The sequence below is a fragment of the Pezoporus wallicus genome, unplaced genomic scaffold (genome assembly GCF_028554395.1).
Source record: "Pezoporus wallicus isolate ANWC-B61680 ecotype Strahan unplaced genomic scaffold, APGP_CSIRO_Pwel_v1 contig_4722, whole genome shotgun sequence".
Taxonomy (NCBI): domain Eukaryota; kingdom Metazoa; phylum Chordata; class Aves; order Psittaciformes; family Psittacidae; genus Pezoporus; species Pezoporus wallicus.
The window spans coordinates 700,012-727,490 of record NW_026641840.1 but is presented as its reverse complement, the minus strand read 5'-3'; the positions used below and the strand labels follow the sequence as shown (position 1 = coordinate 727,490).

General features: G+C 47.3%; 1 protein-coding gene across 3 annotated transcripts in view; it reads left to right on the top strand.

Annotated features, from left to right (window-relative positions):
• Positions 1–27,479, top strand: part of PLXNA4 (plexin A4) — a 464,287-nt gene that overhangs the window by 305,284 nt on the left and 131,524 nt on the right. For all 3 annotated transcript variants that reach the window (XM_057425602.1, XM_057425603.1, XM_057425604.1), the window contains exon 5: positions 455–555. In XM_057425602.1, coding sequence (XP_057281585.1) covers positions 455–555 — 101 coding nt within the window. The remainder of the gene's footprint in view (positions 1–454; positions 556–27,479) is intronic.

Sequence of the window (27,479 nt, the reverse complement as noted above, 5' to 3'; positions counted from 1 at the left end):
CAGTGGCTGTGTGCAGGGTGTCATGGGAGGCAGGCAAAGACATCATGAGACCACAACCAAAGTGTAGCAGAGTACTGAGATCCATTGAGTTTAACCTGATACAGAAGATCACTCCCAGTTTAACTATCTCAAGGTACCGTGTCACCACAGACTGCTCACAGTCTGAGTGATTTGCTGATACCCTATGAACTGTGCGAGTGAGATGACCTGGCAATGAAGCGTGGAAGGCCATGAGGAAGAGGGGAAGACCACAGGGGTTGTGTTGATCTCAACAGGGTTTGCACCAAGCTGTATTCTGGAGCACTCTGCACCCACATTCCTCTGTTCCAAACTTGCTGAGCTCTGCATGGATGTCCTTCTGTGAACCAGGGGAAGAGGACAGGGAGGGTGGCACCTCTGTCAAGTCATTATGGGCATTGCAGAGCCTGACAGGTTGTCCCCTTTCCTCCTGCAGCTCACCCGGGTGCCCGTGGAGTCATGTAGCCAGCATGAGACCTGCAGCGAGTGCTTGGGCTCAGGCGACCCTCACTGTGGATGGTGTGTTCTTCACAACACGTAAGTACCTTCTGATGTTTGCCATCATCTCAGGCCTGCTTTTGCTCCAACCATCTTCCCTTAACAGCTGTAATAGCACATGGCAGAGATGCAGAATACTGTCTCAGTCTCTGAGTGAGCCACTGAGTCACACACATACCTCCAGGAAGGTCACTGGGACTTATTGGAGGAGACTGCTTAACTAAGAAGCATTTCCTGGAAGGCAAGGGAAGGGTGGTAGAGACCAGTCAGATCTCAACCATGTGATCCACCTGCAAAGTGCCTGTCCACCCTGATGCACTTTGAATCAAACCATCCATGAGGTCTTCCCTGTGTGACAATTACCTTCTTGTTTCCATTGCTTAAAGCAGATTGGTTTTGATAGCAGCTTAGCCTAGACACTTGTCTTGGCACCTCCAACTTCCGCTTCCACTCCCACCTCCAGCTTCCACTTCCACTGCTGACTCATACCTCTTGTCTTTCAGACTTGTCCTTATCTCCATTGCCCTTAGAGAGGAATCCCTGTAAGCACCATGGGGTCTATTCCAAGTAAGATTTCAATGGGACCTTATGGTTTTTATGCTCACTATGGGAAAATGTTGACACTGAAGGTGGGTACTAATGAGCCAAACTGGTTATTTGGCTTCTCTGGCCAGGATGCTGGGCAAGTTTCTCTCTATCTGCATTCTCGGGCTTCTGAATAATAGGCCAAAAAGGGACCCGGTTTCACCACTGCATTATTCTACAGTACTGGCTTGTCCAGTGCCTCACAAGGAGCACTAAATCCAGGTGTCCTCAGAACTAGGAGGTTAGTTCCTAGGCTTTGTTTTCTGTAGGCTTTTAAATGATGCTCTCAATCTCGGACATTTCCTCTCTGCAGCCTTTACTATCAGTGATGTTCTCCTGCAGAGAGCCCTCTCTTAAAGCTATGGAGAGGAAGGTGTCGTGTTGACGGAGCTCCTGGCTATGAGTGGCAGGGTGGTCTTATTTGCCAGGAACTTCTCAGCAGAGACAATGGCTGGAAAGTGAATTAAAACTGCCTAACCAACCGCTTCCAGCTGAGCGGGGCTCTGCAGGGTGCTGTCACTCCAAGTCTCGCAATGTCCTTGGCAGAAATGGAGGCTTTTTCTGATGGACCTTGCTATTGCAGCATGTCTGTCTTGTACCATTGAGTTCATCTTCAAGCTCCCCTGGTGCCCACAGTGATCCAGTTGAAGTGATCCTCTTTGCTACCTCTCCTTTCTGGGACAGAAGGGAGCAAACCTGTACCATAATCCAACCTTCTGTGGACATTCTAACTTGTGTGACCCTCATCCAAAGCCATGACACTGCTTAACTTCAGATCAGGACTAGGTGATCCATCCCAAAACTTGTCCAAAACCTTGACTCAGGCTCTGGAATTGTACAAGGGATCCTTGGCAATCCATTCCCTGAGTTGTGGTCTGGTGGGCATGAGCCCATGAAACCTTCACCCTCCTGGCCTGAGGATATTTCTAATTGATATACAGCTCTATAATATGTTTCCATCTCATCTTATCCTGCATCTATCCTACAGAGCACAGTGTGTTTTGCTGTCAATGGAGGGACAGCACAGACTATGTGCGAACAGCATAGAGAAGCATGAATCTGGCTGTTGATTGTACCACACCAGTGCTAGACAGTTCATCTCCTGCTGTCCAGGGTCAGTGGCAACAAGCAAACAATACATCCAGCAATAAATCCCCAAAAAGAGAGAAAAGGAGCAGAAACAACTGCGGATTCTCATTGTGAAGGAGTGTCAGCAATGTGATGGTTGGTGACAAATGAGGGTGGCAGCACTGATTCAGAACGGGAAACCCCCCATAAAGATTTGGTCCTTCAAGGAGACATTTGGCCTTACAAGTCTGGACCTGACTGACTGATGAGGGATCCCCATGTCCTCCTCCCTCTGGCCACTTAACCTCTGTTTCCTTATCTCAAAAGGAGAGGCACCTTTTATTTATGTAGAATCACGTACCTTGCAGCAGGGTCACTGACATTAATTCCCTGTGGATTCTTTGGAAACAGTTTGAAGGGAAATGTTATCAAATCCCACTCCAGTCTATCCCTTCCCTTAGTTTCCACGGCAGTCAAGAAACTTGATTTCCAGTCCTAGTTTGGAAGGAGTTTTCAGTGCAGCCTCAGGTTTTCCACTCTGTGTCTCAGTTTCCTCACTGTTAGATAGCCCTGAGAGCAGAGGAATCAATTGCATCCCATTCAACAAAGTTTGGCTGTGTGGGATATTCAGGGTAAGAGTGAATACCTTCTTAGGTCTCTTATTTAAGTCTTATTATATTAAGTCTCTTATTAGAACTTTTTGAACAGCAGAACCCCTTAAGATACATTAACAGACCTCAACTGAAATGCATTGTCAATAATTGTCCTGCACAAGGATGGTCCAGGTGCAATGTGCCATAAGCATTTCACTCGTGAGAGCTAACACTTCCATTCCCTTTTCCTTCCAGTCAGGAATCCAAGGGGATTCCTGCTGATGCAGGAGCTGTTTTGTGGAAGGGATGGAGAAATCAATTGTGCTGTGCAAGACCTGGGGTAGAGAGGTACTGGAAACCAGACTGCCTGTGGGCAAAGGCATGCCTTTTACTCATATTTCTCCTCCATCAAAAGGAACAGTGGTAGATTGGGAGACAGGTGAAAAGTGCCAGATGGGGTACAGCATCTGTCTTTCTGTCTCTCAGACCCTTTTCTCCAAACCCTCATTTCCAATCTACCCTCATCTCCTGCACATGAGAGGTCTGGGTACGTTTGGGGCCAGCTCTCCATCCACCCACCCATCCATCCATCCATCCATCCATCCATCCATCCATCCATCCATCCATCCATCGCCTTACAGCAGAGCTGGTCTGTCTGCACCAAGGGCGGCGTGCCAAGGCTCAGGAATTGATTTCCACAGCTCTTGCTGTCCTAACCTTACACTGAGAAACTCGAGTCTGCTGAGAGACAAAGAGACAGACAGACCCACAGACGGCTGCGGGAGAAAGGAGAGGGGGGGAAGGATTGATTGGCTTCTGCCCCTACGAGAGCCAATACAGAGCAGGTCACCAGAGCTTTTCATCTCTGTATCTTTAGCCCCGATCTTGTGTCCCCCCCTCCTTTCCCTGCTAGAGCTCTGCTCCCCTCCTGGGCTCTGTTCAGGCCTCTTTAGGCAGCGATGAATCATTTAGTTGGTGTAAATTGAAATCGTGGCGCTCGCTTGCTGCATGGGTCTCCTGGGGAGGGTGAAGGGCTGGGGTGGGAGCAGGGAGGGGAGGAACCAGCCTGAAAAGCTAATCTCTGGCACAGAGGCACTCGGTGCCTGGCTGCAAGGTCGCAGCAATGTCACCAGCCTGAACGGGGGGCTGCAGAGAGGGATGAGATCAGAGCAAAGTTTTCTCCAAGCCTGAAATGAATCATTGCTTCCCCCATGTCAGATACAGCAATGCTCAAAGATGCCATCCAGTATCTGACCACCTCTCTAAACCCCCCCTTCAAGTTTCTTCTGTCTCCATTCTTATCCAGACCGTTACCATCTTCTACCTCTTTTCCCCCTCACATACAGAGGGGCAGAGATACCTGCAGGTCTTTGCCCCAGAGAAGGAATAAATCCTTCTGCAGCTGATTGAGCCCTTGCCCTCCCTGCCTGCCACAGCACCAGCTCCAGACATATACAAGTGCTGATCCATGTGCATGTGGTAACCATACAGGTTTTCACCCCTGCACAATGTCTCTGGCTTATGCTTAACACTCCAGCTGCCAGGAGGATGGATATTTGGGACAGAAGAGCAGCAGCATCCCTGTAGGGAGATGCAATATGTTATGAAGGGGACGGATGCTGACCTTGCTGAGTGCAGAAGGACCTGGCCCAAGCTCTGCCACTCCTAGATCTTGGCTGTGCTGTCTCATTTCATAGAATCATAGAATCAACCAGGGTGGAAAACACCTTTAGGATCATCCAGTCCAACTGCTCCCCAGCCCTGCCAAGGCCACCACTAACCCATGGCACTGAGGCCTCGTCTCCACGCTGTGTGAACACTTGCAGGGACGGTGACTGCAGCCCTGACCTGGGCAGCCTGTTCCAATGCCTGAGCACCCTCTGGGGAAGGAATTGTTCCTCAGCTCCATCTAAACCTGCCCTGGTGCAGCTTGAGGAACTTCATCCTCATGTAGCTTCTGTCTCATTCTGAAATGAATATTCTAACATGCACAAGCTGTCCTTAAGGAAGGATGTACCCCCCTAGGCACCAGCCTCCTTCTGCTCTGGAATCTGCCCTTGCTATTATTGGGACTCCCATGGCTGGCAGGTCATTAGTTGCAATCAGAAAGGAAGAGTCCCATTTTCTGGGAGGATTTGTGATATTTCAAAACTTTTTTTACCAGATTTTAGTGGCCAATTATTTTTTATTTAAATAAGAAATGTTCTCAAAAGCCATTTTAGAAGGGACCGATTCCATTTAGTAATTAGAGAATGATTCATGTGGACTTCGGAAGTTCTTATTTTGGGATTTTATTTCACTTTTTAGTAAATTGCTAAAAAATGCAATATAAAAAGTCACTCTGAAGTGAGGCATTACTTTTTTTCTCTCTTTCTTCCTTCATTAAAATGAAACATTTGGGCATCTGTGATTTCTTTCTCCCCCAAAAGTCTTTACCAGCTCTGGAGACTGAGCAAAGTAGGCCACCAACAAACACTTGGTTTGGAGGAGCTGACATTTGCTGCGGAGGGAAGAGGGTTTGCCCAAGTATCACCAGCCTGTCCTATTGCGGAGGGAGCAGGGACAGCAGTTGGCTCTGCTCTCCAGGCTCCTTTGCTCCTCCATGAGGAGCTGCTCATGCCCTTTGTGTGTCTTTCTGGCACCCAAGAACCGCACCTAGGGACCTGAGCTGGCTCTGCTGGCTTTGCACCCCAGCTGCAGAACACATCTAGGAGAGGCCACCCTAATCTTGAACCATGGGAACAGGATGCAGTGGCCTCCCATAAGCATCCTCATGCTATGAATGAAGCAGTGACAGACTCTTAGATATAGGCCGTACCAGTCACCTTCCTGTATCCATCTGGCTCTGTGTTAGTCAAGGGATGACCAAAATCCGGTACACACAATTACGCAGGCTGAGCTGACCATAGATGAACCGCAGCAGCAGCAGAGATGGTGGTTATGAGACACTTCACAAGCCATATAAGAGCAAAGCCCTATTTGAAGGGGTTTATCCTGTTCTCTGGCATCAGATGCATCTGGAAGTGCCCCTCCACATCCTCCTGCTCTCCAGCCCTTCCCCTCTGCCTTGCAGCTACAGGGTACTTGTGTACCCAGACGCCTGTGTACTCCTGTCCCCTCTCCCTCCTCCTGACTGGCAGCCGGGGGCAGGTCCCCGAGCCTCCCACCTTCCTGCTGGAGCTGAGCCATAGCCCGCGGCCTTTGCTCGGCCCCTCCATCCCCTGCCGGGCCCTCAGGAGCGCCGCGATGGCCGGGACCCTCCGTCGTCTCCATGGCAGCGGCGGGCTTCAGGCTCTGCGCCTGCGCACTCCGGGACCCGACCCTGGCCTGGCCCGCGCGGCCCCTGTGCGCCGTGCTTGGGAGCCGTGCGCTGCTTAGGTGAGCGGAGCGGGGTGAGTGGTCACTTAAAGGGGTGTTTAATGAAGGATTTGGGGGGGGAAGGTTTCTTATCCATGCTCAGACTCATTGCCAGACCGCGAATGTAAAGAGTAAGTCCCAGAGTGCAGTGGCGCTGTCGCCTCTCAGCAGGTAACTCGATGCGATGCTGGCTGCAGAGGCTCATTGATCGTCCCTGGCTTTAACTTTCTTGGTCAAAGTCTTCTGAATCATTGGAGTCTCGGGTAACCGAAGCTGCCTACACGTGCTGCAGTAAAACCTTTTCTGAAGGTGCTTTTTCTTGCTTGACTTTCTGTTGTCGGAAAGGCTGCCACTGTCTTTCAGGCTGAGGTTTTTACTTTCTTTTCCCCTTCACCTCCTCTATATTCCTTCCAAATCCTTTCCTCCACTTGTGCAGGGGAGTGAGGATACCTCAAGTGCTGTGTGGGAAGGGACAATGGGAAGGGATGTATGGATCCGGCTTCCGGGAGCCGGCAGGGCAGAGGGGTGGAATATCACACCCAGTTCTGTGCCACTTTGAGCTCTAACAGATAGTGAGGTAACACTGATTTACTGGTTCTTACAGGGGCTTGGGATCCTATAGACCCTCAGCTTCCACTACAAGGAATTAGAGGCTCAGCTGCCCTTACTTTGTAAGCTCTATGCTGTTATATCCCAAGGTGCAAACTCGAGTCCCTTTAGTAAGGCAGCAGTTTCCAAGTACATTTGCCTGGCATGATGAATAAGTCTTTACAATCATGGACCTTTTTAATAGGAAAAGCTTCCTGTATCCTTTCCTGCCTTAGCATTGTCTTGCCATTGGGTCAGCTCTCGGTTCCTGGCAGACAATCTGCATGTCACACATGCATGGCAGTTTTCCTAATCTTCCTAAAAGTGGATCGTCCACACAAAGAACAAACAGCTTCCAGCTCAGATCACAGTCATAGAATCGTTTGTGTTGGAAGGGACCTTAAAGCTCCTCCAGCTCCACCCCCTGCCACAGGCAGGGACACCTTCCACTAGAGCAGCTTGCTCCAAGCCCCTGTGTCCAACCTGGCCTTGAACACTGCCAGGGATGGGGCAGCCACAGCTTCTCTGGGCACCCTGTGCCAGCACCTCAGCACCCTCACAGGGAAGAGCTTCTTCCTTACATCCAAGTTATCTGGGGCATTTCTCATTGCAACAGGTTTCCAAATACAGGCTATTGGTACATGATGAGGTGTCCTGGGTTCAGCAGTAGCAGTCATTTTTCTCCTTCTTAGTAGCTGGTGCACCGCTGTTTTTTTGACTTTCAGCCTGGGAACAGCACTGATAACACCGATGGTTTTAGTTACTGCTCAAATGTTTAGTCTGGCCAAGGACTTTGTGAGCCTCATGCTCTGCCAGGGAGGAGGGGAAGCCGGGAGGAAGCAGAGACAGGACACCTGACCCAAACTAGCCAAAGAGGTATTCCATACCACAGCACGTCATGCCCAGGATGTGGAACTGGGGGCAGTTACCCGAAAGGGTGAGATCACTTGTCAGTCGGACTGGGTATCGGTCGGCGCGTGGTGAGCAGTTGTATTCTCTTCCCATGTTATTTCCCTTATCATTATTATCATTGGTGGCAGCAGCAGTGGTTTGTGTTATACCTTAGTTACTGGGCTGCTCTTATCTCAACCCGTGGGAGTTGCATTCTTTCAATTCTCCTCCCCATCCTTCCGGGAGCCAGGGTGGGGGGCGGGAGGAAGTGGAGAGGAGTGAGACAGACTGTGTGCCTGGGCTTAAACCACAGCATGAGGAGGAAAACATAAGTGCTGAGAGGGAAAGTAATTGCAGGAAATCTTTCATTTGGTTTGAAGGCCTCTGATGAGTTGCTTGGCACGGTTAGTGCTGCCTTTCGGTGGTGGCAAAGGTAGGAGTGAACCTGTTGTCAAGGTGTCTTGTCTGCAAACAGCCCTTTCTCTGACTCCTCCCTGGTCCCAGCTGGTGCTCACACAGCCCTGCACATGGCCTGGGAACCTTTTCCATCTGATAACCAAGAAAAGGGGAGTCATCTTCCCACAATTGGCTTTGGCACAGAGTGATTCCCAGTTCTTCTCAGGTAGTTACTGAAACTGGAGACGGCGTTTCAGCCTGCGCACAGAGGGATGTGCACAGCAGGGGGGCTCCGTAGAGTGACATTGACCCATTAAGCATTCTGCACTTAGCCCAGATAATCTTTAACCTGTCTGCTGATGTATAGCTAAAGTACCCATCATTTCACACCCAGGCATTGCCTCCGCTTTGGAGTGGAGGAAATAGCCCCAAATGTGATAGCTCTCCCAATGGCCTTTTGAAATGAGATCAGGGCTCTTAGTCCAGAGAGCAGAGGCAAGTTCTTGGGAAGAGGAGCATGCCTATTGATGGTGATAAAGCCCCGAGTGAAACAGAGGCTCCTGGGAATCCCATTTCACTACAGATGGGTGATGGTGTTGAATAAACCACTCTGAATCCTGGAGAGCTGCCTGTTGTGCATCCAGCACCACTGGTGTCTTTACATTCCCTAGACTGACCCATCACTGTACCTGCATGTTGTGCATCCAGCACCGCTGATGTCCTTCCATTCCCTGGATGCCATCCTGTGCCCTTTTGGGAGCACTTTTGCTGCTTCAGTCTACCTAGCAGTGCAGAGCAGAGCTGTGCCCTTCACAGGTTGAGTATCTTGGTGGCCGTGCCTGCCTAAGGCAACTTGGGGACAGCACTAGGCACTGTGGACCATAAGATGCAGGCGTGTGGTAAATGTATTTTGATAACAACCTTCTTCCTTCATTAGCTTATTTTGCTAGAGGGCACTGGGAAGGGGTAGGAAGATAATTAGTTTGTGCAGCAGAAGCTTTTTCCTCATGCAGCCTCGTGAGGTAAGTGTCCTACTTGGGATTTGTCTCCATCGCGGACACATTAGCAGCTCAAGTTTAGCGCTGGGGTTTCTTCTTCTCTGATGTGAAACACAGCACACAGTCTTCTGTAAGTTAGGAGGTGTGTCTCGTGATAGGACATGCAATGAGAAAGGGATAATGATGCTTAGTGGTTCGGGGGGCTTCTAGAGGGCCTCCTGTAGGCTGGTTCCTTGATAGGGTGCGCACCTTTGTTATCTCAGCATCACTCTTGCTCTGCGACGTTACTCAACTGGTGGGTGGCATATCTAGATATCCCATATGATATGTCTAGGGTATCAGCCATGGAGGGAACAGGGGAAAGCTGTATAACCACTCTTAGCTGAGAAAGCTTGTTAGATGTGCACTGGAGTTCAGATGCAAAGTTACAGTGGCTGCAGAGGAAAGGAGTGTACCCTGACTTAGGTTACACAGCGGAGGTTGACAGAGCCAGCAAGGAAACTTAGACATGGAACAAGGACTTAATTCAGGTGCCTAAATACAGCTGTATAGAGAACATAAGGAGACTTGGAAATATAGGTGGTTTTGTTTGCACAAGAAACTCCATTCAGTTGCCCATCCATGCTGTCTGCCACAACTGGAATGCCTGGGGGAGCTGAGATGTTCACCTAAGGCTGGCAAATATGACACAAAGTCTACTCTGGAGACCCATTTCCCCTGGAACATTAAGATGGGGACCAGCTGAGGATCTCTTAAGTGACTTTAGACCCCTGGGTGTGGGCAGCAGCCTAGACCCTAACCCCAGCTTGGGGTTTCCTATCCCCAGATATTTCCTATCTGGGTTTTTCAGTCTGACCAGTCTCTCTCTTCCCATGAATTTAAAATCCTCCAAGCTCCTAATTCACAGTCATAGAATCATAGAATCGTTTGGGTTGGAAACCTTAAGATCATCCAGTTCCTGCCATGGGCAGTCCCATGGGCAGGGACGCCTCACACTAGACCGTGTTACCCAAGGCTCTGTCCAATCTGGCCTTGAGCACTGCCAGGGATGAGGATTCACCACATCTTTGGGCAGCCTGTTCCAGTGCCTCAGCACCCTCACAGTAAAGAACTTCTGCCTTATATCTAACCTGAACTTCCCCTGTTTCAGCTTAAACCCATATTTTAGACAATAAAGCAGGGCTGGGCTTTCCTGCAAGGTTGTGCCACTCAGTGTCATGATATATGGATGGTTCAGAAAACTGCCTTAGTTGCTGGGCTGTTTGTAGGGAATTGCTCTCTGTCTTGCTGTCAGATGCTCCCCTGTGCCTCTGCAGCCAATGATCTGCCAATGAGGGAAAATGGCATGCCAGTCAAACTCTCCCCAGGGTGGGGGTACGTCTGCCTTCCACTTCCACTGTGTCTTCTGTGACATTTCATCATCCTCAACCTGTGACAGGTCTCGGAAGGGATGGGAGGGAGGAGGATAAGGAAACTGTTCCTACTAAGGAAAAGCACAGCAAACCATGGATCTGCACCCACACACCCCCCTACCCATAAATACAAACCCATCATCCCTGGGGAGACCTTATAGCAGCCTTCCAATACCTAAAGGGGCTATAAGAAGTCTGGAGAGGGGCTTTTAAGAAGGGAACGTAGGGACAGGACAAGGGGGAATGGCTTTAACCTGACAGAGGGGAGACTGAGATGGGATCTTTTGCAGAGGAGGCCAAATTCACAGTGAAGAATAAAGGTTGATGGTGAATTTCTTCTGCCCCTGCCTATGAGCTTGTCTATGTGCTGTAGGGATATGGGGCAGCCCCACTGCAAGCAGGCATGGCTCTATCTTGTAATACCAGCCCCTGATAATGGAAGGAATGGCAGGTTTCTGATGATTTTCCTCCACTATTTGCTTCCATGCCTAGGAAGTTTCACCAGCAACCCCTGGCTAAAGGGGTTAGAGGGGTTGTGAATACCATGAGGAAGTGGTGTGGGAAGTGGTGTGGGCGGAAGGTCTGAGACACTGTTGTAAGACAAAATCTGGGACAGTTTCTGACTGGGAAATGCAAGTTCTGGACCCCTTTATGCACTTAGCAAGGGATGCCAGCGTGATCCAGTGGCTATAGAATTTTCCATAGGGAAAAGACAGCAGTATTGATTTCCCTGCTCTACTATACCTTGCATGATTTTGGACAAGTTACTTAGGCATTTATCTCATCTTCTGCTCAGTTTCTTGTATCAGCAGCTAGTGAAGAGAGAGACTGTTTTCTGGACACATTCATTGTAACTCTGAGGTGTTGAAGGCAATAGGGTGAATTGCCCTCTGGAAGTGCCAGTTCCTTTTAGTATCTACTGGGGGAACCTAAACAACTCTCTCAAAACAATGCCCAGCTTTCAATAACACCAATCCTCAATTTCCCTGCATTTTAGCCCATTGTTTGTAGAAAAGGAGTAACACTTCCTCACCTCACAAGCACCTATGGGGTCCAAGTCTTAAAGCACTTTGGGTAATGTGTGGTTTGCAGAAGTCTTGTAAGGAGCTGGACTGGATGACTGAAGGCTCCCAGTCTATGAAGCATAATGGTAGTAATTTCATCTCACCAGCAGTCGAATAAGGGTTTGGGTTTGCTTAATTAAAGCAGAAGGAGACTTAGTAGACATGGCAAAGTGCAAGAACACGGGTAGTTCCTTGCTTAACCCAATGAACATACCCAAATCCCCTTGTGCCATTGTCTGGCTGTTGGAGCAGAGGTGGCACCAGAAGGGTTAAGACACGCAGCACAGGGAGGGCTGAAGCAAAAGCCCCTGTGTCTCCCATATCTCATTCCCAATGCCTCCTGCCCCTCTAGCCCCAGGCAATGAAGGAGATCTACATTTTAATTGAGACATGTTAAGAAAAGAATCTCAATCTAACCCACCCATGCCTGGAAGGCTTCTCCCTTTGTTAGCTTGGTGCAGATGTTAAACGCACAGTATGGGTGGGGGGGAGGTAGGGGTGTTTGTTATATGTTTCTCTCCTGTTTCCATCCCTGCTTGATTTCTAGCTGTGGGGTGGAGGGCAGAAGGCTGGTGCAGTCAGGAAAGTAGAGCAGTAAATGGCAGGACCTCATTTAGGTCTTCTCCCTGTCTTGTAAATGGGAGTAGAATACAAAACAGAGCCATGGTATGCGCTAAGCCACGCAAAGATGCTACAGTGCCTTGCAGTGCTGAGCACTGGCCTTTGAGGGTCTTGGGAACAGAGTCTTTGCAAAGGGCTGTCTTCTCTCCCTCTGATCCTTGGTAGCAGGAGTCTGTTTAGTCTAGAGAAGAGCAGACTGAGAGAGGATCTCATCAATGCCGATCTCAGTATCTCAGGGGCAGGTGCCACGAGGATGGGGCCAGACTCTTTTCAGTGGTACCCAGCGACAGGATGAGGAACAGTGGCCCTAAAGACAAGTTTCATGTCTTTACATTGAAGGTGGCAGAGGCCTGGAACAGGCTGCCCAGGGGCAAGGTGGTAGGATTTCACTTCAGATAACACTTCCTTGTTTTGTCTGCTCCTTGCCTGGCCTGATAAGGTGCTATCAGAGTGCAGCATCTCTGTCAAAACCCACTGAGATATAGCTGAGCCAGAGGTGGGTTTTTTTGACTCCTTGCAGGCCACTTCCACCCAGCACCTCTAAAGAGCCACCCACTTAATAATGGTAGGAGGATGACATTGGGATGCTTGCCAAGAGCTGTGCTTTATCAGAGAGAAGAAACACTGCAAATATGGATGGGAGTGAATCAGCCTGATCCCTTCCTCATTTTCACCCAGTCCCAATCCTGCAAACAAGCTTGCAAGTAACTTTGAGTGTATGACTAATCCAGAAAGTAGAATGATTTTCCCACCTTCAATTTATTGTCTATTTTCAGGTATGGATGTGAATTCTAGAGTTTCTCTGGGTAAGGTTTGATATACCTAAATATGAATGTGGTTTTCTGTGTGGTAGGGACTTAATTCTTACTAGTACTATTAGGGCAACAATGAGTGTCTGCTCTCTGTTGCTCTCTCTGCTCTCAAGGACCAGTGGCAAAAAGCTGACATAGAAGGTTCTCTCCTGGCTTTAACTGGTTGGACAGAGCCTTGGGTGACATGGTTTAGTGTGAGGTGTCCCTACCCATGGCAAGGGGTTGGAACTGGATCTTAAGGTCCTTTCCAACCCAAACCATTCTATGATTCTGTGATCTGGAGGGGTTGGTGAGCAAGGAAGAGAGCGGACCCATAGCATAAACTCATCTGACCAATTGACATAATATAATTCATCTGCCTCTTGAGCTGCTCAGGAGCTCATCAATCCAGTTATTGAGTGTTAATACGCTGTCGACTAGAGTGCGTTGGAGAGAACAACCCTGCCCCGCTACCCCCATTCCCAAATTAAAAACTAAGAGGAAAAGGAAATGCTTTGATTTTTCACTCTGCCTGGATGCTAAGGGAATTTGCCGTTAATAAAAAAACCCCAACGAAACCTTAAGAGTGGAAACATGAGTAGAATGAATTATAGCAAAATCAATTAATACTAACAGTATCTATTAAATATTGCACTCTGGAGCTTTACAAGAGTACATTGCTGCTCTGATATGACTGTGACATCATTAACATAATATAAAGAATCAAAAAATCAATAGCTTGCTGAAGCCCAAAATTAAGGCCAAGCAGTGTTATACCATATCTTTAAATGTCTGAAATAGCAACTTGTCTCTGCCATGTCAGGGCTATTTGAAGATGAAATATATCCCAGAAAGTAGATGGGAATTTGTTGTCCTGCCTGTCACTCCTGCAGCAGCCCCCCTGGAATATTTGGCCTGAAGGTTGGCTCACTTTTTCCAACACCATGGACACAGAGCAGAAAATCATATCAGGGTTACGTTGGCATAACCCTGGAGGGAGTCCAGAGCAGGCACAGGGTCACTGCATTGGTAGACAGACTGAGGTATCTCTCTAGGATGAGGTGTCTTTTCCCATTGACTGGATTTACATTTGATAGTGCTAATGTGATGGAGTTTCTTTTGCCTAAGACACCAGGCTAGGACACTGCAGCTCTTCTAACTGCATTAGGAATACAAGAAATGGTGTTAGGAGAGGCTTTCAGGGCTGTGTGGGCAAGAAGAGACTGACATGGGTCTCAATGAGTGTAGAAAACAAAGGTGGCCAGAGGTAGGACTGCAGTTTATGTGGATTTAAAGATTAAAAGTCTGTGAAAGAGAATGTCTGTTTAAGATGTGGATAGTCTTGGCTCAAGAGGGAATGGATATAAATTGGCATTTAGTAAGGTAGAAGAAGGTTTATGGCTGGGATGAAAATGAGTATCTGAAGTAATCTTCCACTGGGATTAGTGAGTGCTAAAAATATAGCTGGTGTTATGATAAAGCTTGATAATAATTCTGTGTGAGCTGCTATGGAGGGGTTGCCTGCAGGAGCACTGAGTGAATCAGGAGGTCCTTTCCATCATTGTTCTTTGTGTGTGAGGGTGCTAGAGTCCCTTTTCAGCTCTGCTTAGGACTCTGACCTGCTGAGTCTTGTGTATGCATATGTCTGGGTGCTGAGCCCCCTTACAGCCCAAGGAGATCCTGCTCCCCATCAGTACAGTCAGTGGAGTCTAAAGAAAGACACGGCTCACCCTCAAGTAACTATGAGTCTATTCAGTTACCAAAACACAGGCTTTTGGAGGCCTTGCTTTGCTTTGACCAAGTCCTCCGTAGGTCCTGTGTCACAGTTTCCAGCCTGAGGTGGTTGTCTTGATACCCTGTATGTGGTCAACAGAAGAGGGCTCTTGAGTTAGAGCAGATGAATCAGGTCTGTGGCCTCTGCTGACCGTATTGAATAAATCCCTGGTCTAGGGAGCTCAGATGTGAGCTCACACACCTAAAGATGGACACATATTTAAGAGCCTCCATCTACCATATTAATCCCAACACTGCTACCTCTAGATCTCGGATTTTCCAGCTGATACCACAATCCTAATGCTTCTTTAATTTGCCAAGTCTCCAGAAAGAGAGAGGGGCTTCAAGTCATGGCACAGGGGTTGTGGATTCTGACACAGAACGTCAGCTTTTGCCCCATATGAAGATGTTATGTAGGTGCAAATGGTGTTGGCAGCTCATGGACCTTATTGATAAGTGTTGGGTCAAATTGGAAGGACTTGAGGTGACAGGGGAATTCACTGATGGAACTTACGGCTACATGATAAAGCAATCCTTCCATCAGGTTAGAGGGAGGGATGCTCCCTTATGCCAAATGTAAGAGGAAGAATGAACTGTAACGTGGTTAACAGAGAAAGGATGAAGCACCACACAAATAAGATCTCTCCTTATGTGAAAGAAACAAGCTGAACAGTAGAAGTCTTGATCATCAGGTAAACATGTAGCTGTGTTTCTGAGGACTTTGGGGAATGATCGGAGATTTGCCTGCAAGGTAGAGACGTGGCAGATCGCATGGGGCATCCAGACAGACTCCAACAGGAAGAATCCTTGCTCCATGTATTGTGTATTTGTAGTACTAAATAAAACAACTCCAGGGAATGCTATGAGACACTGGAAGACAGCTACCTATGCTGCAAAGTTATTAGAATATAGTTTGGCTTGGGCCAGATATCACTCCTTCATACAATTCCTGGACACGTTTGGGAATTAAATGGGTCAAGGAGGATTTCCCCTTGGTGTTTTGGAAGTTTAATAGCATGAATGTGGCTAGACCATGGCATTTGGCCCCAGGATCGGAGAATGTTTCCTTGTATTGTTTAATATACTCATGGGAGGTTACCACAGCTCCCAATTGCAAGGAAACAGTAGGATGAAAATCCTGGTGGAAAGACACAAGCTGTTAAGGGAACAAATGCAAAGCCAGGCTCAAAGACAGTGTTGCAATGCAGTTGAGAAAACAGAGTAGGGAAAGTTTATAAGGAATAAGGAAACCTTTTCCTTATTGGAGCCGACACAGGAAGGACCCTGTCTGTTGCCAGTTCAATAAAAATTAGGCAAGAAAGAGGTTTTGAAGGTGAAATTCATTGTCTAAAGGTGAAGTCATAATACGCATTTATCCTTGAAAAGTGGTTGGATCAGAACTCGATCAAATTCAGGTAAGAAACAGCAAAAATCAATCCCAGCAAATGCCCCTTTTAATCAGGGCACATGAAAATAAGCAATCAGACAAAATTAAATATATTGCTTCCATGCACTTGCTAGGAGTCTGCTTTAAATGAAGATGCTAATGGGATACGCAGCCTAAAACCTTGATAGAAAGAAGCTCATCTGTGGCATAAATCACACAGGAACAATAGAAGAGGTCTAAATGGTAAAGAAAAGGCTTTTATGTTAAAGAAAATGTAAAATCAAAGGAAGAAAATAGGGTCAATCTCTGCACAAGTGACAAGGTATCCCCAGGGAAGGGAATGGTGCTCAGGCTCGTTTATTGACCACTCGAAGATTAGGAAAGTGACTGTGACATGCTGAGAGAAATGCAAGAGGTTGGGAGGGCAGAAAATGTGGTAATGAGACTTCAGGTGGCCTCGTATGCACAAAGCAAATGTCACAACACTTGGAGCTCGTACCTGTAAAGCTACTAAATGAGAAACAAGTCTGGATTTAGTCTCAACATTTACTTGCGGGACATGCTGCAGGGCACAGCCATCAAGGCATTGCTCTGTAACGGTGACCACGTAGCACTCAAATTCAACATCCTGTAGAAGCAAAATAAAAGAAAGAAATAGAAATGGCAGTGAAGTTCAACTTCAAAGTGGAGGCAACATGAAGATTTTCTATGGAAAACGAGGAAGCCTGTTAAAAGGAAAAGGTGCAAGGCTGAGAAAGTTGGGGATGTTCAGCCTTCAGAGGCTATGTGGAGATCTCATAGCAGCCTTCCAGTATCTGAAAGGGGGCCTATCAGGATGCTGGAGAGGGACTCTTCATCAGGGACTGTAGCGGTAGGACAAGGGGTGATGGGTTCAAACTGAAACATGGGAAGTTCAGGTTAGATATAAGGAAGAAGTTCTTTACTGTTACGGTGGTGAGGCACTGGCACAGGGTGCCCAGAAAAGTGGTGAATGCTCCATCCCTGGCAGTGCTCAAGACCAGGTTGGACAGAGCCTTGGACAACAGGGTCTAGTGTGAGGTGTCCCTGCCCATGGCAGGAAGGTTGGAACTGGGTAGTCTTAAGGTCCTTTCCAACCCTAACTGTGATTCTGTGGTTTCCTGGAGGCTGCCTAAAGATATCATATAAGATGCTGGTAGTGAAGTGATCTGTTTGACCTGTGAAAAAAGTCCTGAAAGGTGGTAAAAGTGAATGAACATTCCCCTCCCAGACTAAAAATCCCTGTTGAATACTTACCAGGTGAAGAGACACTATTGAAAACTGGAGGCTATATTCCAGGGAAAAATAGTAAAAACCCTATTGCGTGAACTTCAAAGCAATTGTAAGGCAGCCCACATAGGAAAGACACTGATAATCTCTTAAAAATCATAGAATAATAGAATGGTTTGGATTGGAAAAGACCTGAACTTCCCCTGTTTCAGTTTGAACCCATCACCCCTTGTCCTGTCACTACAGTCCCTGATGAAGAGCCCTCTCCAGCATCCTTGTAGGCCCGCTTCAGACACTGGAAGCTGCTCTGAGGTTTCCACGCAGCTTCTCTTCTCCAGGCCTGATTAAAACTTAACAAGGTTCCCCTGGAAGTTTCCTTTCCAAAGGACACAAGCTGTCTGAAGTGTCTGCTGCCACCAAAGCTTTACTAAAAAATGCTTCTAGAGCATCAAAAGTAATAAGCGCTAGAAGACCTTAAGAAGCTCTAAGATGAAATTGCCGAGTTATTACATCTGCCCTACACCTCATTACTTACACTGGCCTTGATAATGGGGGAATGAAAGGTGGGAAACATATTAACTTTATTTTTTAAGTTGAACTCACAAAGGATCCAAGAAGCTCTTCCCTGTGAGGGTGCTGAGGCACTGGCAGAAGTTGCCCAGAGAAGTGGTAAATGCCCCATCCCTGGCAGTGCTCAAGGCCAGGCTGGACATAGCTTTGGGTGTCGTGGTCTAGTGGAAGGTGTCCCTGCTCATCGCAGGGGGTTGGAACTGGATGATCTTAAGGCCCTTTCCGACCCAAACCATTCCATGTTTCTATGATTCTCTGGCTAGAATCCAGCACTCTGTTATGTTTTACCTGTCAATTTGGTTGAACCATGACTAAGAATAGACTGGAAAAGCATATGACATGCTGGGGGAGGGAGGTGGGTGTCACAAGTCATTTATTGTTCTTTAAATAAATCAAAGTCCATGTGATACAGATGATATGGTTAATACAGAGGAATTTATGCTTTTCCCATAGTGAAGAATTTCAACTATGTTGTCATGGGACTGGAAGAAGAATCTTCTGATAGATTAGTAACCAGTTCAAAGGTGGGAATTAAAGATCAGGAGTAAAGGGTTATGATGGAGGGAAGGAGCACCCAAGGGCTTCCCATGGGAATCTCTGCTGTATTTTGAAATGAGCTAAAAATGGGCATAGAGTGAAAGAGGAAAGGTGTTTGGAAGATGGTGGGAAGTGTGGGAAGCAGGAGCATGGGTTTCTAATGATCTTTAGACAAGGAGAGATTGTATGACTTGGCAATTTTCATCTTAAAAGAGAGATGACTGAGAGGGCTATAATACATCCAGGTAATCAGGAGTGTAATGAAGAAGGTGAATAGGGGATGATTACTCACCATTTCTCATAACACAAGATCTAGGGAACTTTATAGGAGATTATCAAGCAGAATATTAAAACAAACAGAAGAAAGGGCATTTTCATAGTGTATCATTCATCTCTGCAACATTGTGGAGCGCATTAGGGAGGCCAGAATACAACTGTCTGGAAAGCAATTAGGCAAATTCATGAAATAAAGTTCTGTTGAGAGCTGTTCAATACAATGACATCACTGCAGGCTCCAAGTCAGGCAGTCCCCATGTCACTGCTTGCTGGAAACTCAAGTTTAAATCAGATGTTTCACTCTATAATCTCTGCTTTATTACTTTTTCCACCCAAGTGTCTGCTATCAGGGGCAGAGGCAGGATGAATGACTATACAGATATTTGGCTGAGCAGTTGCAGCTATGTTTCTGCATTTTCAAGTGCCTGTCAAGCATCGGTTTACACATCTCTTAAATCATACAGTCATGAAATGGTTTGTGTCGGAAGGGACCTTAAAGCGCATCCAGTTCCAACCCCCTGCCATGGACGCCTTCCACTAGAGCAGCTTGCTCCAAGCCCCTGTGTCCAACCTGGCCTTGAACACTGCCAGGGATGGGGCAGCCACAGCTTCTCTGGGCACCCTGTGCCAGCGCCTCAGCACCCTCACAGTAAAAAACTTCTTTCTTATATCTAACCTAAACTTCCCCTATTTCAGTTTGAACCCATCACCCCTTGTGCTATCAGTGCAGTCCCTGCTGAAGAGTCCCATCCTTGTAGCCCCCTTCAGACCCTGGAAGCTGCTCTGAGGTCTCCACACAGCTTCTCTTCTCCAGGCTGAACAGCCCCAGTTTCCTCAGCCTGTTGTCATACGGGAGGTGCTCGAGACCCCTTATCATAAATGGATGGATGATAAATAAAGTCTTCCTGATCTGTGGCCTTACTAGCATGACAACGAGTAATCACAGTGCAGTTGATGTAGAGTGTGATGAGTATCTTTGCCATGTCCTTCCACTCAGGATGTGTTTGGAAGCCCTTTTTAGACGTACTCCCTAAACTGCTCACCCTATCTGCCTTGGAGTTTGCTTTGGCACTGATGTTGCCATGGTTTGGCTCTTTGGCATGGTGTTGGAGCAGGACAGCGTTTGGAGCAGGGGCTTCTTTTCCATCCAGCTGCTCCATAGTCTTGCTCAGAAACTCCTCACCAGCTGCAGCTTTTGCTGGACAGCAGTCCAGCTCCAGGCTGAGTTTTGTTTGATTAGCTCAGTAACTGCATGAAGGGGAAGTCAAGATTCTCACAGAAAGCTTTCAGCAGCAGCAGTGGGGAGTCCAAATACCCATTAAAATGTGTGCTCAGCTCATCTCGAGTCAGTAATTTTTGCTGTCTCCCTCCATCTCATCCTTTGTTTTCTTGCCTTTGATTGCAGTTGATGAAGTTTGTATCAGTGTTGTCATGGGGAGTCTGTTATGGTCTTTTCCCTGGAGACCAGGCATCGGGATCCCTGATTTCTGTTTAAAACTCTGTCATTGAGGCACAATGGGCAAATGATGTTTCTCCTGTAGATCTCAGGTTCTGTGACCCAAAAGTTTTTCTTCCTCCAGGCGTACAGGGAGGACTTGTGCTGGGTTTATGCATTCCCTCTGGGTGCGTGGTGGGTGATGCTTTCAGGATGGATTTTGAATGACAACATTATCCGTACATCTAAGTGATTCCAGCATGAGTTGTGTCAATGTCACAGCCACCAGCTGGTCTGAAAGCCAGCCTGTCAGCCGTTGTGACAAGGTCGTGAGAGATAGGAGGGTCGAGAAATCCTTGAGCTACACACAGTCTTTAGGGAATTATTGGATGGATACTTCTGGATCTGAGACTTATTTCTTCCTAGATTTGAGAAATACCTGTCTATGGATGTTAGTCCATCTCAACTTGTCACGGGAGCTGTGCTGATTGTGAGCTCTGGGATGGATAGACTGGTTGGGTTGGTGGGCATCCATTCTGGTCAGACTGGGAATAGAGGAAGGGTTATTTTAACAAGATAAGTTTCTTGTGTCAAAGAGGGATCTGAGTTGCTACTAGTTCCTTTTTCACAGCTACCTCCAGACATCGACTCTTTGGTACTGAGGATCTTCTTTCTTTGCATGTGATAATTGCTAATGATTTGAGTGTGAAAGAAAGGAAAGAAATCTATAGGGTAAACACAAACTGAGACTGAGCTTTGTCTGAAGGGATGGAGAAGAAACAACCTGGGAGCAGGGCAGAAATAAGCAATGACTTGCTTGCATCACCCAGCGCCCTGCAGTCCCTGTAACTGATAGCTCAGGTTTCGTCCTGTGTTACAAGTAAAGCTCCCTCGCTGGATATCTCAATGATCTGAAAGGTCTTCTTCAATCTAAACAATTCTATGCTTCTATGCAGCATGATTATTGCTCCAAAGGAGTTCTTAAGTGCCTTTGAAGCTCTTCTACCCCTGTCTCCACCCAGGTCCCCATACATGTCATTGTAAACTGGCACTATCACTCCTCTGATGTACTGATTTCTGCTCTGAATCTTGCAGCATATGTGACTTGTGCCTAGGGAAGGAGCAATGGTTCCCTGTGTCTGGCAGATCTGAGTTCATCCGTTTCCTCCTTTGCAAGGCCGTGGACAGAAATCCCTAATTCTTTCCTTTAAGCATTAATGCGCCCATGAAATCAGAGGGAACAGTTCAAGGTTATTATAGAAACACAAGAAGGAAAATCTGTATTTCAAGAGCTGTTTGGAGGATAAAGAGCAGGATATTGCTGGGTGGGAATAGGGATTTGCTTTCTCACAAAGTGCTTGTCCAACTGATGCTTCTTCAGAGCAACACCAACAAATCACTACATGGGTGCTGCACGTACTTTAATTAGATATTGAATCATTGATGCGAAATAAGACCTCCACATATATCTAAGGGCAGCATCCCCCACCCCATGTGCCTGAGCTGGCTGCTTCAGTGAAGGCAGAAGGTCTGTACCTGCCCATGACCTTCCTCTAATTATTTGGAATCCATATTATGGACTTTGCTGCTCAGGACAGCCAATGCCAGGTGTTCAAATTAATAAGCAGAACCAGGTTTTCCGATCAGTGCTCTGGGCTGTTTGCCATTCCTTTTGCTCCTCAACATCTGATAATATAACCCAGGACTTTAGGCAAAGGTATTTTGCATGCACGCTATTGCTAGCACTTTGGAAGTGTGGTTTTTCCTGCTGGGAAAGAATGAAACAAATGGGGAAAATGGATTAAGTCAGGGGAAAAAAGTAATTGGAAAGTTGATGTTAAGCGAAGACAGTTTGTAAAGGTGATCACAAGCATCCACTGGAGATCAAGGTCTGATTTACAGTAGTGCTGGTAATTTGTAGTTCTGGTGTATTGAAAATACATCCTTCTGAGGTGCTTTTGGACAGGGCCTTGAGCAACTTGGTATAGTAGGAAGTGTCCCTGCCCATGGCAGGGGGTTGGAACTAGGTCCTTTCAACCCAAAGCATTCTGTAATGCCATGATTCTGTGATTCTATGAAGCAGATCTAGTGCTAGCAAGATTTTAATCCGTACTAGCACCCCTTCAGCCATACGATGAGCAAGAACAGCTCCCCATCTAGTAGGTGTTTGCCCATGAGTCTGCATAAAGCCCTATTTAATAGCAGGCTATGTATGCAGGAACATATCATCATTATGGACAATTTAACTAAAACCACATAGGGCAGGTAAAGCAATTAACAGGTTAGTGGAGGGAGGGTCATTGTGGGACAGGAATTCTGATGTGTGGCTCATTGGAAATGAACTGGCAATAACCTGTCACCTGAGGCTGCCATTAGAGAAATCCCTGACACAGAGACTCATTTGCTTGAGGAGTGCTCTTCCTAATAGAAGAAGCAGAAACACATCTGTAAGGTTGTAAAAGAGCCCTGTAGAAGATGCTTGAAAAATATACACAGAGTGGAAGGAGTGACTTGGGACATATATCCCAGTTTCAGATTTGGAGGTAATGGCTTGTTCAGAGAAGGGCAGTGGAGCTGGTGCAGGGCCTGGAGCACAAATGGGATGGGGAAGGGCTGAGGGACCTGGGGGGTTCAGTGTGGAGAAGAGAAGGCTCAGGGGGGACCTGATGGCTCCCTCCAACTGCCTGACAGGAGGATGGAGCCAGGAGGGGCTGGGCTCTGCTGCCAAGGAACAAGGGATGAGACAAGAGGAAATGGCCTCAAGCTGCACCAGGGCAGGTTTAGATTGGAGATTAGGAGCAATTTTATATCTGGGGTTGCAGCCTCTCTACAGCTATTCCTAGTTCAGTTGTTGCTGCTTCTGGCTCACTCTTGTTCTATGCACAGTGACTTTTTTGCATCAGGGCACTTGACAGAGGCAAAAGTAATTTTCATTCCCATTTTAAGCAAATAAAAGTTGGTTAATGTCTCTAAATTTCATGGAGACCTCTGATTCTTACATTCAACAGCCTCCTTTTTTGATCACTGTTAAAACACATTAAAAAGAGCAGCCAAAAGATGACAGTGTTTTGCTTGAGTTGAGAGGGGGAAAAGCTCCCAATTCCAGCAAAAAGACAGGGAATGAAACAGATCTCATGTCTGTCTGTCTGTCTATCTATCTATCTATCTATCTATCTATCTATCTATCTATCTATCTATCTATCATCTATCTATCCATCCATCACATTAGCATCGTTAATGCCTGATAATCCTGGTTGTAACAGGCATACATCTCAAAGTATCTCTTCAGTCTTTTCCATCAGATTAGAAACGTATTCAGAACACAGGGAGTGTTACTGGTGAGCTTGCTGTTGTGTGGCTGCTCTAATAGATTTTTTATTGCACTTTCCATACAGAGATTGCAAAACCCCAGCCATCCTAATGCTGCATTTACTTCATCAATTCTTGTGACTGCTAATGCTGACGCTGGACTGTTTGGCAGTCTCCATTAAGAATGGTGTGCCCCATGATAGTAAGAGGCAGTGAAGCTTTGTGCTGATGGATAAAGCACGGTGTAAAACCTGATTGGAATCAATCAGAGTAATTGTCTGGATGTGTGGTGGTTAATAGGAAATGTCCTGCATATTATTGTCTGGTTTATATAGCAAACGGATTAGCTTTCTGCTGCCTTTTGTGGCTCACATCCTCTCCTGAGCTGCTGAGGGAGGTGATGGATCGGCTGGGAGGCTCTGGATACACCATGCTGGTGTTGCGTCCTGCGCCAGTCTTTAAGACACGGAGCTTGGAGAAGAGCCCTGTAGTTTGTGTTTGTCTCAGTGACTATTCTGCCTTTATATCCATTGCTAACAACTGGATAAAGGGCAGCTGTCAGCCTGTTTCATGACTGATGTTAAGCCTAGGCCAGGGCTTCGGGATGCAGCATGAGGCAGAGACCAGGAGCAAGACTGGAGTAGAAATCTGAAGCTTGTGTGTGCTGCAGGCTCCATATTGGTAATTAAACACAATCTCACATCCTCTCAGGTCAGCCTGATGTCCCTGCAGTTGACCTGCCTCTGTTTGGAACAAAGTCTGAAGAGACACCCACCAAGATCCCATCATCATCCCTCAGCGTTCAAGTGCTAGCCCCTGTTCACATGCAGAGGCAGCCTGAGAGGACTGAATGTGAACAAGCACAATTGAATTCAGCTAGAGATCAGAACAAACCATCCTAAAACAGGCTTCATAGGCAACAGCAAGACACTGTAGATGCCACTCACACCCCAGGAGGACGAAGGCAGTGTCTGCCTGATCAGACACTCTCTGATCAGGCAGTCTGGAACAGAGATAAAGCCACTGAGGTTGCAGAAAGCAAGTGGATGATAGTTCCTGGCATATTTATACATAAACTAGGAGCAGCCTTGTTTTCCAGCATCTTCTTCTGGGAGAGGCTTTAAAGCACATAAAGGTCATAGCTTCCTCATCAAAGCATCTTCCCAGTCACCAACTGCCTGGCAGCTGTGGGTGCATCCTCTGCTCTGCCCCAAAATGCTGCTTGGAGAGGGTCAGCAACTCAGCAAGGAGTTCTGGGCAGCCTCTGGTTGCTGACTCTCAGCTTCCTCCCTGCCACAAGGATTGGGCATTATTTTCTCTGTTTCAGTGCATTTATTGTTAGCAAGTCTAGTAAATGCCCACAAAGCAGAGGGAATTATCACTTGCATTTCATGAGGACTGGCCTCAGTCTTGCCTGAGGTCATGAGTAATGCCTTTCATTTAAATTCAGTTCTAGAAACTTCTGAATCCCTGTGAAGAGCTCTTTCTTGCAAACAGAGCTGCTGATGCTGGCTTTGGCTGGGGAGAGGCCAGCTCCCCTCAGTGGTCAGAGCCCTGGGTACCATCTGAAGTGCAGCAGGCTTGGCTCCTAATGAAAGTGCTTTTCAAGCCCCCGTTTTCTTCCTCAGTGAGTAGAATACTATTAACCTTTAAGGCAAAATTATATTGTGTGCCTCTGGGAAGCAGTAACATTTTCCTGAGCTGCACTAGGGAATCAGGTAAACAACTTGTTAACTCTCTCCAGCCCCATTGCAAGGCCAGTTTGGGGCAGCTTATGTGCATGAATGTGTGTGCAAACCCTGCCAAGCAGCTGAGCAGAGAGATCTGTGCTCAGGAATCCTTCACTGCTGGAGGCTTGCTGTTCCCTGCTGCAATTCAGCCTGCACATCCCATCCTCTTTGTTCATTAAGTGATATTCAGTTGAATCCATGGTCCTGCCATCCTGGGGCCAAAAGCTCTGCATTGCTATTTTGCTGTTTCCTCATACCACACAGTTGTTGGGCAACTGGTCTGGCTATTGATCGCTGAGGACATGGTTTGTTGAGTCAGGCCATAGGACACCTTTTATGAGCCTTCCACAGAATCATAAACTAGCCAGGTTGGAAAAGCCCTTTAAGCTCATCCAGTCCAACCATTGCCCAGCACTGCCAAGGCCACCACTGCCCCATGGCACTGAGGCCTCGTCTCCACGCTGTGTGAACACTTGCAGGGACGGTGACTGCAGCCCTGCCCTGGGCAGCCTGTTCCAATGCCTGAGCACCCTCTGGGGCAGGAATTGTTCCTCAGCTCCATCTAAACCTGCCCTGGTGCAGCTTGAGGCCGTTTCCTCTTGTCCCATCCCTTGTTCCTTGGGAGAAGAGACAGATCCCACCTCACTACAACCTCCTTTCAGGTAGCTGTAGACTTTACTGTGGTATCTCTCAAAACTGAGAATCGTATCTCAGTTGTGATACTGTGATACGGAGGACAAGGCTGCTATATGTATCACTGCTGTTAAATAATCCCATGGAGCTGAGCCCTGCTGTCTCTGAATTAGGTATCCAGCTGTGCTTAGAAGCTACTTAACCAGACTGCTTGGTGCAGCTTTGACAGTCTAGAGGCTTTGACCGAGTCCCCTCTTGCCCTTGGACACTGTGTGGGTAACAATATGTTGCATAGACGTGCATGTTTTGCTGTTAGGATAAAACAGGTTATTGATGGTGCACTGAGCACACGTGTTGCTTTGCACAAGAGCTTCTAAATCTGTTGAGATCTGGGATCTATTCCTGAGGGTAAAAACAAAGAGGACTAAAAAATGAGGTGCTTCCTTCCCTTTTGCCCCTTCTTTTCCTCCTGTCTCTTCCACAGTGCATTACTCTAGTTCTGTCCTCACTTCTAGCCATTGCTCTGCACTGGGCCTGCCCAATACTGGGGCTCTGAGCTACCTGAGCTTGGACAGGGAGAAAGCAGGGGCCACAATCCAAGGGCAAAGTCAACACCTTGGGTGGAAAATGAAATCAATGAAGCAGCATGAGCCAAGAAAGCAAAGGATGCAACGGCAGCAAAGCTGGCTTCCAAATTGAAATGTGTTTGCTGGGGATTGTCCATCGGCTTGGGGAGTTATTATTTCCATACCTCTAGTTATGAATTAATTTCTAGAGAACTTAATCATCCCCTCCCTTCTCCCCTTCACAACCCCCTCTTCCCTTCTCCTTCCAATTTTCCACTTGGCTGGGGATTCTCTGACAGTGAAAATTCAGGCTTAGAGGAGGTCCATGCAGGCTGCTCCATTAGGCTGGTTAATCTCATTGGAACCAGTGGCTTGAATAATAACACCTTCACCTCATGCGCTGCACCAGATTCAAATGATGCTTAACTCCCTGGTCTGCAGGCATGGCTACAGCAGGAGAAGGGATGGGTCGGAGCCTGCACCGAGCACCCTTTGTCTTCTAGGGCTGCCAACCTCCCCATGCTCCTGAGAACATGTCTGCAGAATGAGATAAAGACTGGTCCAAGCCTGCCGTGATGCCAAGACCTCCACACTGTCAGGAGCAGAGGCATCCTGAGCTTGGCAGTGCTCCATACAAGGGGAGTCTGAGTCCACCCATGTCTGAGTGATGGAGCTTTTGGCTGTCTCAGTGGGTTAGGGATGAGTGGGGATGAACCTGTCCTGCCAGATGATGTCCTGACTTCTGCTTTCCCTCAAGCAAGTTGTGCAGGTTGGAGCAGGATCTTTTTAAGTGGGGCTTAATTCACTTCATTCTATTGCCAAATCTGCCCTTATCTTCCCAACATAAGTTGTCTCCCTTCCAGATGAAACTGAAAACCTAAGTTCTGTCACCATCCATAAAATGATGGTTTTAACCCAGGATTCTGGATGGGACGTTATAGGGTTGATCCTGAAAGTCTAGCAGGACCCTCTTGCTCTTTGAAAGCATAGTGAGACTCTTGTCCATCACAAATTATCGTACTGGAAGATGTCTTGTGGGTGGATTGTTTATGGGAGATAACACCATGGAACTACACTTGAATTCCCACCTCCTTCAGCATCCCCAGCCCTTTCCCACACTGGATCCACACTGTCA